At 36.2% G+C, this 17,017-nt stretch overlaps 1 protein-coding gene across 13 annotated transcripts in view; it reads right to left on the bottom strand.

Moving 5' to 3' along the window:
* Window positions 1-17,017, bottom strand: part of CNTLN (centlein) — a 197,996-nt gene that overhangs the window by 125,028 nt on the left and 55,951 nt on the right. For all 13 annotated transcript variants that reach the window (XR_010426643.1, XM_064641688.1, XM_064641692.1 and 10 more), the window contains 2 exons: window positions 8,312-8,474; window positions 278-472 (listed from right to left, as the gene is read on the bottom strand). Coding sequence is in view for 12 of the 13 variants with exons in the window: in XM_064641688.1 (XP_064497758.1) it covers window positions 278-472; window positions 8,312-8,474 (358 nt within the window). In the remaining variant the exon portion in view is untranslated. The remainder of the gene's footprint in view (window positions 1-277; window positions 473-8,311; window positions 8,475-17,017) is intronic.

Below are 17,017 nucleotides of genomic sequence, written 5' to 3'. Positions count from 1 at the left end.
TTATTTTTATTTTTGGTATCTTTGTTAGAGAATATAAATAAGAGTCTTGTTTAATAGTGACACCATTACTCTTTTTTTCCCCATGACAGATTCAATTGTGAAGTAGCTTTGATTAGCAACAGCAGAAATTGTTACAGTACTGCAGCAGCATAGTTGCACGTTTGTTTCTAAAAAAAAGAAAAACAAACACCAAATTGCAATTTCCTTTAAAACTGTCTGATACAGAAGCTTAATTTGAAAGCAGAAACAACTTTTATTATTCTAGAAGAGGACTCACCTGCACCTGATATTTTGGAGAAGAATTCTGATGTACTGTATTAGAAGCATTATGTGCTTCCTGAAGTTGGACTTGCAACAAACAAATTGTTTTATCTTTTTCAAGTAAGTGATCCTGAAGAGAGGCACAGCTCTGCTGCAGTTGAATTTCACTTGTTTTAACAGTTTCAAAACATAAACTCAACTCGTTATAAAGCTATGAGAGGGGAGAAAAGAAATACTAGGATTAAAAATAACTCCAATGCAGATAACCACATTAATACGGAAAATATAATTTAAGTAACTTATCCACAAAGATCACCCTCTTTTTTACATTTAACAATTTGTTCACACTTGTCCTCCTGCCCCCTGTCCAGTTCTATACATTTCAAAATTGCAACAATCACTGTAACTTTAAGTTTGAAATAAGTTTTCCAGAAAAATACAGCTCACGGTAGAATATTATCACTTTCAGTTTCTTCTCTATAGCATTTATAAATAGAAATGGCCATCTAAAAATCAGGATTGATTTTACTTCTTGAACGGTTTATATAAAATACAGAAAATACAAAAGGAAAAGAAAATCCCTTCCTGAGAATAGGCAAGAAAGTTAAAATATCTGTTCAGGGAATTAAATTAAAGGAGCAAGAATACCAAATACCATTATTGTCTTTTATAAAGTAGTTTCATCTTTTAAAAGTAACATTTTAAATATAGTTCGGATAGAAATACAATGAATCCACTAATGCCTATCGCATTTTGTATGAAGTGTAAAATGGTTGTGTAATTATTCTGTGGGAATTTTTTTCACATTAACTGTAAACCCCAGAGATTATATTGTAAGTTCTTATCCCTGGCTGTTGTACAACTGTTCTTTCTGAAACCAGAATATTATATATATATTTTGCAATTGCTTTAGAATAGACTTCACACACACAAAGAATTTCTAAAACAAGTTCTAAAAAACTAGCAGTACATGCCATCTGACAAAAATAAGTTCTCTTATTCTTGCAAAATAAGTTAATAACCACCCCATACCTCCATTGTTACCCATCTTTTTCTGTTTAAGCATCTAAACATTATTTAAAATGATTCATTGTTAAAAAAAGAGAAAAAAACAGTTTGGAAAATAAACCTGTAGTTCAATAAACAGTACAGATTCTAAAGGAAATACACAACTGCACCTTTACTAGCTAACCATACATTCCCTCCTCTCTTCATTTCAGTCCTTCATTCCTTTGATTGTCCTTTTTTCTCAAAATGAACAATATACCCTCTGACTATTCTACCATAAAATGATCTACAGAAGGCATGAATGTACACCTGCAGGGAACAGTTTTCTTTGGAAAATCCATCTCTGCCATTCAATTAAAAAAAAATTAAATATGAAAATCAGATTTTCCAAATATATCAATAATGTTTGTAAGCACAAGAAATTGACACAAGATATTTTACTTGTAAAACCACTATTTTACTCTTCATTTTACCCCTTGTGTTGCCAGTTTTATTTAAATTCTACAATCCTTTCTCCCTTTCATCTGTTTACATCAATTAGAAGTTAAAGCCTTTGAAAAACAGTCACAACTTTTCAAGTGGTAAACTGTCTACCTAACATTTTCTGAGAAATTTGGAAATAATAATCTCCCCTTTCCTTCTACCTAACATTTTCTACTCCCGTGGTCTCTCAAAATCCACTTAGGACAAAGTAAATTACTTCTTGCCTATTTCCAAGGCAGATCAGAGATCATGTCTCTCAGGCAAAATTAATTCAAAGTCCAGACAGATTGATATTTCAAATGGCTCCAAGTCATTAAACATTTGCATTGAAATTTCTGTGCCTACTGAATCTTTCTTTTTTATTTAAGAATGCTTACATCATCTCTAGAAATGCAAGTTCAAGATTAGCCAATTTCTTAAGAAAAATCAGTAAGTATCTCACAGGAAAATAAACAGTTCATTTATCAAAAACATGCATTTTTAGATAATATCCTTCCAAATGAATGGAACATCAAGACACAGTTACTTCCAGCTATAACTATATAAGCTCATTAGCTAGATCATCCTGGTATGACAATTTGCTGTTTTTATGACTAGAAGTACTTAAATGGTTGTAATTATAGTATCTGAAAGGTAGCATCCTAGTAAGATGAATGGAGAACATCAAAAATATGATGTCTTTTCCTAGTTGGCAGCTGCATCCCCTAATGCAGCTAATGGGTATTTGGTAGTCAGCATTTGTCAGGGCAAGACAAATAGCACATCTTTTGACTTGCACAAACTTTTCCAACCTTTCCTGCTTTGAAAACAGTACTAAAACACGAAACACATATATTTCAAGCATAAAACTAGCTAAAACCTATGTGCAAAAAACCATTCATACTGTTCATCTCTTTACACTAAGGTTTATATATTTTTTAAACACCACCAATGTACTATTTAATAGTACACAGATTCTTTTTTTAAGGAATTTAACATCAGGAATTTTCAAAATTAAAATTATCTGTACAAAAATAAATAGTTTCATCTACTGTCCACAGACAACTGGAACAGCTTCTAAATTTCTATTTGGATCCCCATATTTTCTTTTACTGTTTTGTGGATTAATGAGTGCATAATGTTTATATTGGATTATTTTGGGGTTTACTGCTCATTTCTGACCCTGTTCAGAAGAGGCACTACAATTAATCACATTAGAGTGAGCACATTCTAAAATACAAAGACTTGCACAGTACGATGAAATAGGTCTATCATTAATAAAGAAATTCAGGCGTGGAGAAGCACTGTAAAATGAAGATCAGATGATTAGAGAAGGAACATTGCATAGAACAGCCAAAGAAAGAAAAAATATTGTAAATTATTTATCTCAGAACTAGCAAGCTTCACAGAAGAAATGAGTGGAATCTTGACTGTACCTATGTGAATGGTTATACCTTACCTGAATGTCAACAGGACATGAGATTTACTCAGTGAGCTTGGTAATCCCCCAACAAAGTTATGAAAAAATATTTATGTTTACAAGATAGAAATAAAAAGGAAAATATTTAAAATAATTCTTTGTTACATTTTATGACATTTGGTATTTTAAAAAAAAAAGCATTAGCAAGTGACACAAGACTGCTCTGCAAAAACTGTTGCACTGACTATACTTTCAGAATCTCTTTCTAAGGCGTTACAGCTGCCCTTTCTCTGACAGGCAGCACAGATTATTGCAGGTGAAGGTACTTAAAAACAAAGGAGAAAAGATTAGAAGTATCTGAAATCAGTACACTGTAATAAATTTAGTTTGTATGACACAAGAGCATTATTCATCAGTCAGAAAGGGTAACTTAGCTGAATTGCAAAAAAATAAAGTATTCTGTATTTCTTAGCTATCCTAACAATTTGCTATATTGATTTACCTGATTTCACCAGAAAACACTTTTTGGTACACCTTTGAAGAGTTACTTAAAACAGAAAATGTAATGCCATCAAGTAACCTAAAAATATCAAACTAAACCCAGGAATTCCAGAACCAAAAAATGGAACTCTAATGCCTGCTCATATGCAATAGAAAACATTTAACAGCCTGATAATGTGGGATGAGGAAGTACTACCGATATACATTAAATACATGTGATGGCAAAATTATCTTAGATCAGAGCAAAGAAAGTTGAGAAATTCCAACAAACCCTAGCAAAATTAAATAATTAACCCATGCTATTTATTGTGTGGTGTGGTATGCTAGCCAGAATCATAGTGCAGCCTGAAAAAAAACTGCAGAGTGAAACAGTTGAAACAAATGACCAACACTAACAGTATAGAAGTGTGCAGGATTTATTTTAAACTAGGTTTAGATGGCTCCTGTGCACTACATGCCAGCTAACAGCTGGGGCATACTTTTCAGTTCCAAAATAATTTCCAGTTCCATACTCCAAAAGGCATTTAGTTAATACTCTCATGAATTTTTCTGTGATATCAACCAAAGTACAGGGAGCGAGGCCATTCAGGAGACTTCCTTCAAAATCTCCAGTGAGGAACTAAGGTAGATCCATCTAATGAAACATAACAGTAGCCACATATAAGCATTGGGTATAGAACAAATATTCTCCAACATTAAATGTTTTATCTAAATGCTCACACCCTAAAAAAGTGTATTACAGAGACCTGAGTAAATAAAATCATAGAATCACTAGGGTTGGAATAGATCTTCAAGATCATCAAGTTCAACCTTTGACCAAAACTCATCATGTCAACTAAACCATAGCACTCAGTGCCACGTCGTCTTTTAGGAACCCTAACCTACAGTAATACTGACCATATAGTAATCACATAAATAAAAAAAAAGTCAGTCTAAATTAAGACATACTAAAACTATAATGGAAATTATTATAGCACCATTGCAGAAAGCCATTTACAAGCCATGCTGTTTATGAGAACTTGAAAAGAACAAGGACAGAAATCTGATGGTAAAGCTCTAGGGTGTAGCTGAAGAGACACTCCAGACAAACCATACATAGCCCTTTCATGATGTTTAGTTTTATTTTATTTATAGATTATTAATTTTTTTCCCAAATACTTGAATATTCTGCAGATACCAATCTACACCGCTACACACAGGAACTACTGCACACTAAGAGTATCAGTACAGGGCTTTTCAAGCACGAAAATCAACGCCTCTGAGTCCACAATTTAACATCACCCTAAAAGAACCAGAGTTTACCCAGGATTTATTTGCCTTTAGCCTACAGGCACATCTGATGCCAAAATTTACTTGCTAGCATGTGACCAACTGTACTGATGTTTGGTATACAAGAACAAAGAAAACAGTATCTGAGCTTGAACTAAAGTATGTGAATCTGTTGAAGATCTGAGTTCCTCACAACTTTAATATACAAAGTGGACTAGGAAAATGATGGTTTACTTATTACTGATGTGGGTGTCACCATATTTGACCAGACAGATAGTTTTTCTCTTATCATGTGTGAAAGAACTTATGCTTTTCATTCCAATATGCGTAAGAACCTGCATTGTTACTGCCATTTACAGATTTGTATGGGTTTAGGTTTTATTTTGTGAATTTGATGCTGCTTACATAAAAATTAAGACATTTATGTATTTTTAACTATGCTTAAAGGTTGTTGCAGTTACAAAACATACTGGACATGGTAAAATTTAACCTTAATATGGTAAACATAGTAACTTGATGTCCTGATTACAATTTTTCAGGCTTGAAGGAAAGTAAACTATCTCTACACACTGACACACTAGCAAAGGCAACTAAAGGTACAAAACTAACATCTGAAAGTATATCTATCACTTTCATATTTTTCATCTACTTGCTGGTGCACTTGATGCAGACTTCCACAATACCTCATAATTGAAAACTCTTACTGTGTTTTCTAATTACACCAAAAATCTAACTATTGAACAATGTTTTCTTCATTACAGACTTGCATTATACCATTATCCACAGTATTCTCTATTTGAGAGCTGAGTTCCAGGACATGAATTATCATTTCTCATTGAATGACAAATTACTGGAATATTTCTGCTCCACTAAAAGGGCCTTCCATTGAAAGACTTAATCAGTGTGATTAACATAGGTCCTAAAGGTCACATCAGATCAAGTGCAAGTACTGCATTATAAAAACAAGGGCCTTAAATTGTAAATTTCAGAAAACTGTGATAAGCTGGCTAAGGACTTCAGAATCTCTTCTTGTCTTATTATCCCTAGTATTGATTGAAATCTCTCCACCTTGAAATTGTTGGTGAGGACAAATCTATGGAGTCTCATTAAATCCAGCACAGGAATGAACTCCCCAGAGCATCTGGGACCACTAAAACAGATGCTATACATTTTAGAAAAATATTCTCTATCCTTGAGAATGTGAACTACAGCTGCAATATGAAATAGATACCAATTTGTTTCCATAAAAGCTCTAATGTAAAGGAGTTACGTAGAACACAGTATCCTTAAAATCTGCACTTAGAGGAAAAAAAAAAGCAGTATGTAAAGTCAACGCAAGTAGATAAAAGAGATTACAGATCTTTACGCACTGCTCACTACAGTTAGACTTGGAAGAGAATTTGTGGTCTTGACTGGATTTACACATAATCCAGCGTAAGTTTATGACCTTTGTCAGGTTTATTAGAAAAGTTTTTTCTTTTTTCAGTCCACTGTTTCATACTACACATTAACATCAGCACAAAGATCTGTCCTTCTCAATGGTAGACTGTTAAAATGAACTTGCAATATGTGAGCCAACCACACTGCCTAAGCTATAGCATATACTGCCTATCTGACCAGAGAGGTCACTGATCTTGTGGTAAGGGACAATATATCACAGGATGTACATGCTGATAGGCTCAATGCCATTTGAAGCAGTAGGAAAATATTCCTTTGTGACTGTGTTTATGGAGTAGCTGACACATCCTTATCTAGCTGTTGCAGCCTGCATATTATTAATACAGGGAAGACAAACAGAGAAAACATTTGTCTGCAATAGTTTGCCTTTCTCATTCAAAGAAGAAAATAGACATTTGTATTACTTCTATAGATACTGAGTTTTCCAAACGCCTGCTGTGACTTCAGTAGAACTGTGTACCTTGTGATTTGAAAAATGCACATTACTTTGAAGCAATTACAGTTGGGTGTTTTATACAGTTCTGATCAGAAATACAGAACAGGATTGTCGTGATACAGAACAGAAATACAGAAGAGGATTGTCTGTTTTCCCTTCCAAAGCTCTCAACTCAATTTGCCACAAACATTATAAATTCTATTCCACTCTGACTTTGGGAACTTCACTTCTCCTTTTTTTACTTCTTTTTCTTTTACTTCCTTTTTTTTTTTTAAACATATTTACATATTATGTACATTCCCTCTTTTTTTCATTCTATAATTTATTTGTCTGCCCCAAATAGGTAAACTCCTGTTGCCTCATAAATGTTCTGAACAACCTGTTGCTTGACTCGGTTACTATTGTAATGTATGAGAGACTTAATGTCTGTCATCACCGCAGTCAACAGTAAACTGTAGAGCTTTGTACGGTGGGGGATTTTTTCTTCCTTTTTCTATACAGGAGCTCTTTATGCTGGTATTCCACAAAAAATTATAATTCCACAAAATTTATAATGCAAACTGCAGCACACAGTACAGCATTAAGTACACAAAAATGTGCTGGACACTATGAGCTATAAAATGCTAATCAAAAACATCTTTAGAAACCCAGTACTGATTCTGGCTTGACTGAGGCCTAGTTTCACAATTTTATCACAAACTGCACACTCTAAGTAAGATGACAGAGGGAGACAACTTTTTGGGAAAAAGCACTGGCAGTACACAATTTGTGAAAGTAGTTCCAAGATGGTAAAAGGTGTGTAAAAATTATATATACAACTTATTACTTGTCTTCTTCCTTCTCAGTGTTTCTAAAAAGGAAACAAACGTATCTTCCATATTTCTTATAAACTGAAAAACAGATCCATATAACTTGGTAACCTAAAAGAAGTTCTGAGTAGTACACGTGTGCCAGCTCAACATTTTCCCTGACAGTCACCAAAAATATGAAACTGGTCTGCAAGTGTAAACATTTTAAAAAGATACTATAGCAACAATTTTTCCAGTTAATTTTGATAGAGCAGGTTTTTGCATCTTAAATCACTAAAATTATTTGTGATTCACACACATACATTGTTTACAAGTAAAAGGAATTTCTTCCACCAAACTAAGAAAAGCAATTTGGAGAATTCAGTAACTAAAAGCTCCTGTCCTCCAGCAGAGGAAGAAATAAACACAAATAACACAAAATTACATAAAGAAATTTATATACTTTGCAGCTCATTTCTATTTTTTTCAGATGCAACAAAATCTTAATTTTTAAGGCTCATCAATCCAATGTATGCAGAGGTATGTAATTGAGCCAATAAACTCTGCTACTCAACCATATTTTGCAACAATAAAAATATAGACATATAAAGGATACAACATTACAAAGTGCTTTGGTTACTCTGTCCACTGATATTGTATAGATGGATATTAAAATGAACCCTGTGATCATAAAGCAGAATAACATACTTTTTGATATAATGTTATTTCAGCTGTGTGAGTATCTTCTTGGTCTTTCATTACTTTTTGTGTATTAGCATTGAGAGCCTGAACCTGCTTTATCAGCTCAGCCTGCTGTGCTGTATTTTCAGTGTTTTGTCCACAAAGATTCTGCAGCTCCTGTAACTCCTTCCTGTGCAAAAAGAGCAATAAAAAGAAATTCAAAAAAAGAACAAACTCCATTAAAAAATTGTATTCAAATAACTTTACTGTAGATAATGAGCTTTCTACTTTCATTTATTTTCTCTGCCGATTGCCTTGCAAACACTAGAAGTTACGTATAAAATATCACATGCTTTTGAGAAATATCTACAAAGCAGTTTAGGTTCAAAATGGAATGCCTTTCAATTTCCCTCTAATGCATTAACTGTTCTAAAATAAATGGATTTTCACTACTGCATTGTTTTCTAATCAATATTCAGTTAACTCTTCAGCAGTGTCAAAATGTAAAATATGTAGAACACATTGACTGTAAAATAAGTTTTTTTTTAAACTAGAACTATCAGAAGGAGATACAAGTTTTTCTTAACTTTCAGAGTATGTTTGAAGCAAGTCTCTTTTCTGAAATGCATCTGCTCCCTAGACACACGAAGTGTGTTTGCTGATAAATTATTTTTTGTCTACACATACAGCATACTGCAACAACCATAAGCAAAATAAGCAAAAACTTCAGTGTGTATTACATAAAATAATAAAAGTTCTATGAAGACAATAATAGGAATCACACTGTAATATAACCATAGGATAAAGCTACTATAATCAGCCTGCTTGATAATTTAACTGTACTGCTGATGGATTTTCTAAACTAAGAATGAAGATCAGTAACTCTTACTTATTATAAATGATGATTAAAAATTTAAAATATTTTCTGTAACATATATTAAAAGTTCAGATAACTATTAATCCCTATTTACATATTTTATGCTTAGTTTGCTTTTTAATTCACAAGCATATCTTGCAGACATACAGATACTGAAATATACACTTAGCACTCCAACTAATTTTCTTCCCTACTTCCTCAAAGAACTGTGTCTGTAACCTCCAACACATAAGCATCATCTTTGCGCCTAGAATAATTATTTACAACAGGAGTTATCATTGCAATTTTATAATATGGCTGAGATGTCCAGGCAAATATTAGCGTACAAAAGGTAAGCAGAAATATCAACCTCATTGTGTTTTCCAGAGAAAAAGCAGAATGACAAAGAAAATATTTTAAGGGAACTTTCCAAAAAACATTTCTGAAGACCTTTGTCACTATTTAATAGGATGATAATTCAATAAAGATACATCTGAATAATTACATAAGAATTTAAATTACGTGGACCACAACAGGACAGTCAGACAACTTAATTTTGTTAAAATGAACTGTTTAAAAAAGCCTGTTAACAGACCAACACAGGATGACACTTAACATGCTCACTATGCTTACTAGGACTTAACAGTAAGTCCTACTGTTCTTCATGAAATGTAAAGCGGTTCCCCAAAGCTAACAAGGGCAGAGGTACATTAAAGACATTAAGAAAACCAAAGTACAACTGCCGTATGTACTTCATATGTACTAATTTAATTCTGCTCAGAAACACAGCAGCAGAAATAAGAACACAGTAATATATCTGCACTTTCTGGCAGCTGTACAACAGGTCTCCAAACAAGCAGTTCAAGTAGAAATGACACAACCTTTCACTGCAGTTAAAACACAGATTATATTAATTTTACATAGGTTCTCCAATCAGATCTTCATTTTGTTGTGGAAGGGAAAAACATGGGATAACATTGAATCCTCAGATACTGCTAGAAACGTTGGCAGTAACCATTGCCAAGACCAGTCTGCTATATTGCTGCTCTTTAATTTGTATGCAAACATCAATGCAGTTATCTGCGTCTGTCACTCGAGAATGCTCAGTATTATGTGTTCTCTAGTGATCTGCCCACAAAGTGTATTAAGGTCAATGGGAATCTTTTTTTGTTGACTTTTATCAGGGTTTGAGTCAAATCCTTAAGGGGAGAGGATGGGGGGAAAGCTAAACCTTGCAGTCACACAAGAACTGCAGCACAGTCAGAACACATTAACATGTTTTCTCATGTTAAATCCAAGGATTTCCAAATGTAAGGAAACTGTCACCACCCTTACAACACATTTTAAAAATCAAACTTTATTTATTCAGATACATACTTTAACTTGCTTTCCTCTTTAGTGAATGAGGCACTATTTTTATATTACAAATCAATGGGGGATCCTTCTTTTATTTCATTTTTACAGAGGAAAAAGGAAATTATGCTCATCCTACCAGGAATTATTCAGTACCAATGGTACAATACAAATAAATACACAGAATTAAGCACCTTTGACAACAGACAGGCCAATTTGATGATGGGAGCTTTAAACTAGGAATGGTAGGGGACAGCGATGTTGATGAAATAACAAGTGAGGAAGCTGTGGTCTGGGCTGGCAAGCAAGAGACAGAGGTAAATATGAATAGAAAAGACCATGTGATGAGCATCAGAACACTCAGGGAAGACTACCTCCACCATATGCACATAAATAAGGGAGCATTGATAGTATGGGGGGGCTCTTAAGGGTCTTTCTGGGAAATAAACACAACTGTGTACGCATCTGAAGTTGCTGTTCAAATGCACACAGCACACCCCCATGGAAAATCTCTGGAGGAATGAAAGATCTGTAGGGGTCATTGGGATCATAGAGACAAGCTGGGACAACTCACATGACTGAAGCATGGACATGCATGGATAGAGGTTCTTCAGGAAGAACTATGTTCAAGAAGAAGGGTTCGGGAAACTACCAGCAATCAACCATACCTTAGTCCCTGGGAAGGTGATGAACCACATAAAGGACAAGATAATCACTGGGAGTGGTCATAAGGAATTCACAAAGAGGAAATAACGCCTAACTGGCCTGGCAGCCTTCTCCGATGAAATTACTATCTCAGTGGATAAGGGGTGAGCAGCGGGTGCAGTGTGTTTTGATTGCAGTAAGGCTTTTGACATTGTCTCCTACAAAATGCCAATAGACGGACTGATGAGGTACAGCGTAGGTAAGTGGACAGTAAGTTTCCCTTGAACCTTGCAGAACTACCAGGTTTAAAGAGCTATGATCAGTGGCACAAAGACCAGTTCGAGGCCAGGCACTTGTGGAGCATCCTAGGGGCTAACACTGGGGCCACCACTTTTTAACATCTTCATTAATGACCTGGACAACGGGACAGAGTGCACAGTGGCAACTTTGCTGATGACACAAAAATGGGGGGTGTTAACTGTTTCAACAGATGTTTGTACTGCCATTGACAGAGTCCTTCACAGGCTGGACAAATGGCCTGAAGTTCAACAAAGACAAGTACAAATTACCAGCCCTGGGGAGCAATAACCCCATTTAAAAGCACAGTCTGGGGACTGACAAGCTGGAAAGCAACTTGTCAGAAAGTGCTCTGGGGATTCTGGTGGACACCTGATTGACCATCAGCCAGTGATGTGGTCTTGCGCCAAAGGCCAGTGACATCCTGAACTGCACAGAGAACAGTGCTGCCAGAAGGGGGAAGAAGGTCATCCTTTCCCTCTATTCAAAAGTTTTAAGGCACATCTTGATGCTTGTCTGATTCTGGGCTCCCCAGGAAGGGAGAGACATGGAAATGATGGACTGAGCCCAATGGAGGACCATAAAGACAATGAAAATATTGGAGCATCTGCTGGGCTGGGAAAGCTGAGGCTGCTCAGCCTTGATGCCTTAAGCATCACACCCTAAGGTTTTTTTAATTTTTCTAATATTGGTAAGCCTTATAAGTTTTATAAGTAGATTTTAAAAGCAGCAACCCTCCCTCCTTTGTCCCTTGTCCCTTTCCCTTTCTCTCTAGCACCCTTGTTTACACATTCCTTAACCCTCTTACCCCTGAATATAGCAGAAATGTTTAGTCTTTTGTCAAGGCAAGGCCTAGATTGTTGGCAGAACAGCATATCAGGGCCTAAACCACAGAACATGGTCAAAAACTGGGTAACTATGTACCCTTTGTGCTCTGAGGGAGATGAAGATGGGATGAACAGGGGGTCCCGAAAGCCCTCCGACTCAATTCTCAGGGGGTGGACCCGGGGCAGACCAGAGTAAAGCCCACAGGGTGGACACATCTGGGATTGGATGGATGGTATTATAAAATGTAACATCTCAGGCACAGCCTGCACACGTCTTTTAACATCTTAGCCTTACCAAAATAAACCCTTTCTTATTTCACCCCTAATTAACTGCTCCAGAGATTTTTTCAGCACCTAACTCCCACGGCAACAGCCTGGAGAAGGGAAAGTTCAGAGGTATACTATCAAGATGTATAAATACCTGATGAGAGTCTAGAAAGAAGATGCAGACAGACTTTTTCTAACTGATGCACAGTGAAAGGAAAAGAGTCAATAAGCACAAACAAAAATCAGATGGAATTCCAGCTAAATATAATAAAGTGATTTTATCCTTTAAAAGTGGCCACACAGTGGAAAAGACTACCAAGAGATGTTGCAGAGTATCCATTCTTGGACATACTCAGACTCAATTGGACACAACAATACTGGATAGCCCTGTTGTAGCTGATACTGCTGGAGTAGAGGGCTGCAGCTGTGTAACACTCCAACTCTGGGAGCTGCAAGCTCATGGGCCCAGCCAGGAGTTTTACTTTTAAATATAGATATAGGGTTCTTTAATACCTTGAGATAGCATCAAGAGAATAAACCACAGACTTGTTCCCAAGGGGTTTCTTTATTAATTGAGGGGAGAAAACAAGGGAACCTGGGAAAGGTTCAAAAAAGGTACTACACAAGCTAGACAAAATGTTCCACCACATTACCAATCCACCACATACTAATCCACAACACTTAAGTCAAACTCATTCCCTCCAGCTCCAAGCCACCCAAAGCATCAAAAAAGAAGCAAAGAAAGAGAAGCAGAGAGAGCAAAAAGAGAGAAGGAGAAAGAGGGAAAGAGAGATCATACCACTGAGACTTTGTGGAAGATCAGCTCTCACACATCCAAGTGGCAGGGCCATGACACATGGCAAACATATCCTTTTGTTTTTTTCTGCTCTGGATCCCATGGCCAGCCTCCCCAGCTGGGGTCTCTGACCCACCATCCACTCTGGGGTTCCAGGCCAGGGCGAGGGGCAGTGTCCTCACTGTCCCTGCCAATCTGTGGTCGGCTTAGGGGTTGCAGGAGGTGTGGTGTGTTGTAGTTTTCCTGGGCTGTTTGTGACTGACAGCTACTCTGGGGCTTCCCTGTGTGGGTTCTGGGGGCCTGCCATGAGGGATACGATGCCACCTCACCTCCATGAGTTTTGACCCATCCCTTCCTCCTTCACACACACACCCTCCCACCCTCCCGCCAAGGTGGTTCTGACCCAATAATCACTGATCTAGTGTCTAACAACCTCCTGGGGCAGCAGAATTACACAATCTCCACAGCCTCAGCCACTCAGTGATTCTGTGTGATTCTGTTACTACTTTGCTTTGAGCAATTTGCTCAAAGAGAGTATATAAAATCAAGCCCATGATAATCCAAAAAAAAAGTTACAAGATAAAAATTAATTTCTGATCAAAATATATATTAACATGCTTACTCAAAGCAGTGAACTAGTAAACAACTCTACAAGACAGATACCTGCCTGGCATGTGTCCCCAGAAAAATCATACTCTTGGGTGAGCATGTAGAGAAGAAACAATCAAAAATTGAAAATTGAATGCAACAAAGGTAATGAGTTACATTTAAAATATAAGTGCCCATATACACACCCATAGATAAGTATACATAGGCATCTATAAGTACATAAACAGAGATATAGAAATATATACATCTACATGTAAAATATATAAATTATATGTGAAAGTTTATATACATAGATATAAGTAGGATATGTGTATACAAACATAAGCACATATTGATAAAATGTTTCAATATACTGTAACTCTAAACAAACACAAATTTAAGAAAAAAGTCACCAGCAGCAACAGTATTTGAAAAAAACAATATTCTATCAGCTAAGACCCAAACTGAAGCACTCCTTAAGTCATCATCCCTACACTTCCCATAAACAAAAAAACTATGATACACTGAGAGCATTTAAATTCATTTAATGGTGAAATCACTAGGTAGTACTGAGGAATTAAAAAATACTTCTCTGTCTCCAATATAATACCTCAAGATGAATACAATGGGAAATGAAGAAATTTACAGAAATTACTGTACTCTTTGCACAACAATAATCAGCATGGTATAAAAAAGTCAGGTCTTTCTTAAGTCAAAATAGAAGCATTACTAAATTATTTCAACTACTAAAGTAAGATGGTTGTTCCAATATCCTTAGTAGACTTTGCTTTCAGTATGGCAAGAATGCTACACAAAGACAGTAGAAACTGGACTGCAGAAAGACTCAAAATATTTGACACCTTGTCCTGACAATAACTATTTTAAAGTCATTACTATTGTTAAGGGTAGGGACAGTTTTGGTACTCAAATCTGACAAGAGTGTGAACTAAGGGGGAAGAAAACCCAATATTACTACAAAAGAAGTACTTGGAAAATCATCAGGGATACATTTGGACTATGCACTAATCAAAGGAATACAGTCATGGCCCACACTTCCACTAAAAATACAGGGGCAAGAAATTCTAATTCATTTTAGAATAGAGCTTACTATATTTGCAAGCAGTTTAACATTTTCTGGATACCTGTGACAGCAAGGCTAAAGTCTCAGTGAGTCAAGGAAACCTCTCCAGTTTGATGTTCAGAGTTCCACCAGAGCTCTGTGTCAGTGAGACTCAGACCACCAACTGCTCAGATCAAAAAGTTCTAGATCCTGCATTTAGCATAATTTTAAAACAAAAATCACAGAGATGCATTGGAATTAATCTTCAGAAACAATGGGCAAGATTTTATGTTCTTTGAAAACATGAGAATGGAAAGGCTATCAGGGACTCTAAATAGATCCAGAAAATCTGTACTGAATGCAAACATGAAAAATATAACCAGGGAATGAATTTCTCAACTAATTCAGGAGTTTGAAATTAAACCCAGTGAGGTCAAGGTGTATTTTTCTGGATCTGCCTATGCTCCCTATGAAAGAAGACAACAAATGAAGGAAGCCTGTTTCCTTCCTTTGTTCTTCCAGAGTTTGTTTCTAATAATTACAACTGTGTTCCTGGTCTGTTTTAAAAAAGGAGGAAGGTGGGGAAGGTAGGAAGGCAGCAGACAGGGTGTTGTGATTTAAGCTCCGGTGGAAATCAAGCACCTTGCAGCCACTCTCTCAACACCCGACCCCCTGACCCAGGTTGAATGGGGAGGAGAATCTAAGTAAAACTTGCATGTTGAGATAAGAACAGTTTAATAATTGAAAATAAAATAAAAAATTATGGTAAATAATATCAATAATGATAATAAAAAGGAAACAAGTGATGTACAATGCAATTGCTCACCACCCACTGACTGATGTCAGGCCCCCCTTTCTGAACCCAGGTCAGTCCCCCTTTCCAGGTAACTCCCCCCTGGTTTATATACTGGGCATGACATTCTATGGTGTGGAATATCCCTTTGGTCAGTTCCGGCCACCTGTCCCAGCTGTGTTCCCTCCCACTGGCAGGGCATGGGACAAAGAGAAGAAAAAAAAAAAAATCCTTGACTTGGGATAAACACAGCTTAGCATAAAAAACCCGCATCAGTTTGTTATCGTCATGGGGTTTTTTCCCCCATTTGGAGTCTGGTGTGTTTTGTCTGGAAAGAACCATCTCACATTGAATTGAGATGTGACAGGGGGATAGGACTAGGGAATTAGATTTTGGGGCAACCTCAAACCATGACAGTTATCAACACCATTCTCATTCCAATAAGCACTGTCCAAAACACAGCTCTATAACAGTTACTGAGAAGAAATTAACTACACCCTATCTAAAACCAGGACACAAGGAGACAGAACAGTGGGGAGAATAGAGACATTTGCAAATAAGGTCTTTTTCAGCTCCAGTGAATAGCAAAGAATACAACATTTTGAGAAATTTGAAGTTCAGTGATTTGGCCGATTCAGACTATCATAAATCAAAACCATCAAGCAGTAAATTTTCTTACCTTAACTATCCAACCTTAAAATGCCTTCTTTGCTGTCCCTAGTCCTCTCACACATATATATACTACTGAGAATAATTTCTATTAGTCCGTTGCTGAATTTCACAAATTCCATTGACTGCCTCTATCAGTACAATTACCCAATAAACCTGCCTATTTTTATTGACTTTTTGAAACTCAACTGGTATTTATTCCTTTTAAACATGAAAATAATAATATATAATTTTTCTTGCAGAGATTTCAGCAAATACTAGGGTAACAATTAAGGTCAGATGCATCAAAAATATTTCTTGGGGCTTTTTTTCCAAAAACCCTTAGATACTGACTCCCTTATAGAAAGATTATTTCTGCCTGGAAAGCAAAGAGAAGTATCCATACCAATGATTTCTACATCCCAACTGCAGCTCTTCAGGTATAACCACAGTTTGAAGGAATATTGAAGGGAATATTATTTGTCTAACATAGAAGCGAAGTACTGTGTATGCCTCTGAAACTAAGAAGTGAAAAATGGACAATTTCCTGACAATCCACCTACAGCAACTGATTGTCTTCTGCCATTACCTTCATTTTGAGGA

The sequence above is a fragment of the Pseudopipra pipra genome, chromosome Z (assembly GCF_036250125.1).
Source record: "Pseudopipra pipra isolate bDixPip1 chromosome Z, bDixPip1.hap1, whole genome shotgun sequence".
NCBI classification, from domain to species: Eukaryota; Metazoa; Chordata; class Aves; order Passeriformes; family Pipridae; genus Pseudopipra; species Pseudopipra pipra.
This window is presented reverse-complemented; position numbering and strand designations above follow the sequence as displayed.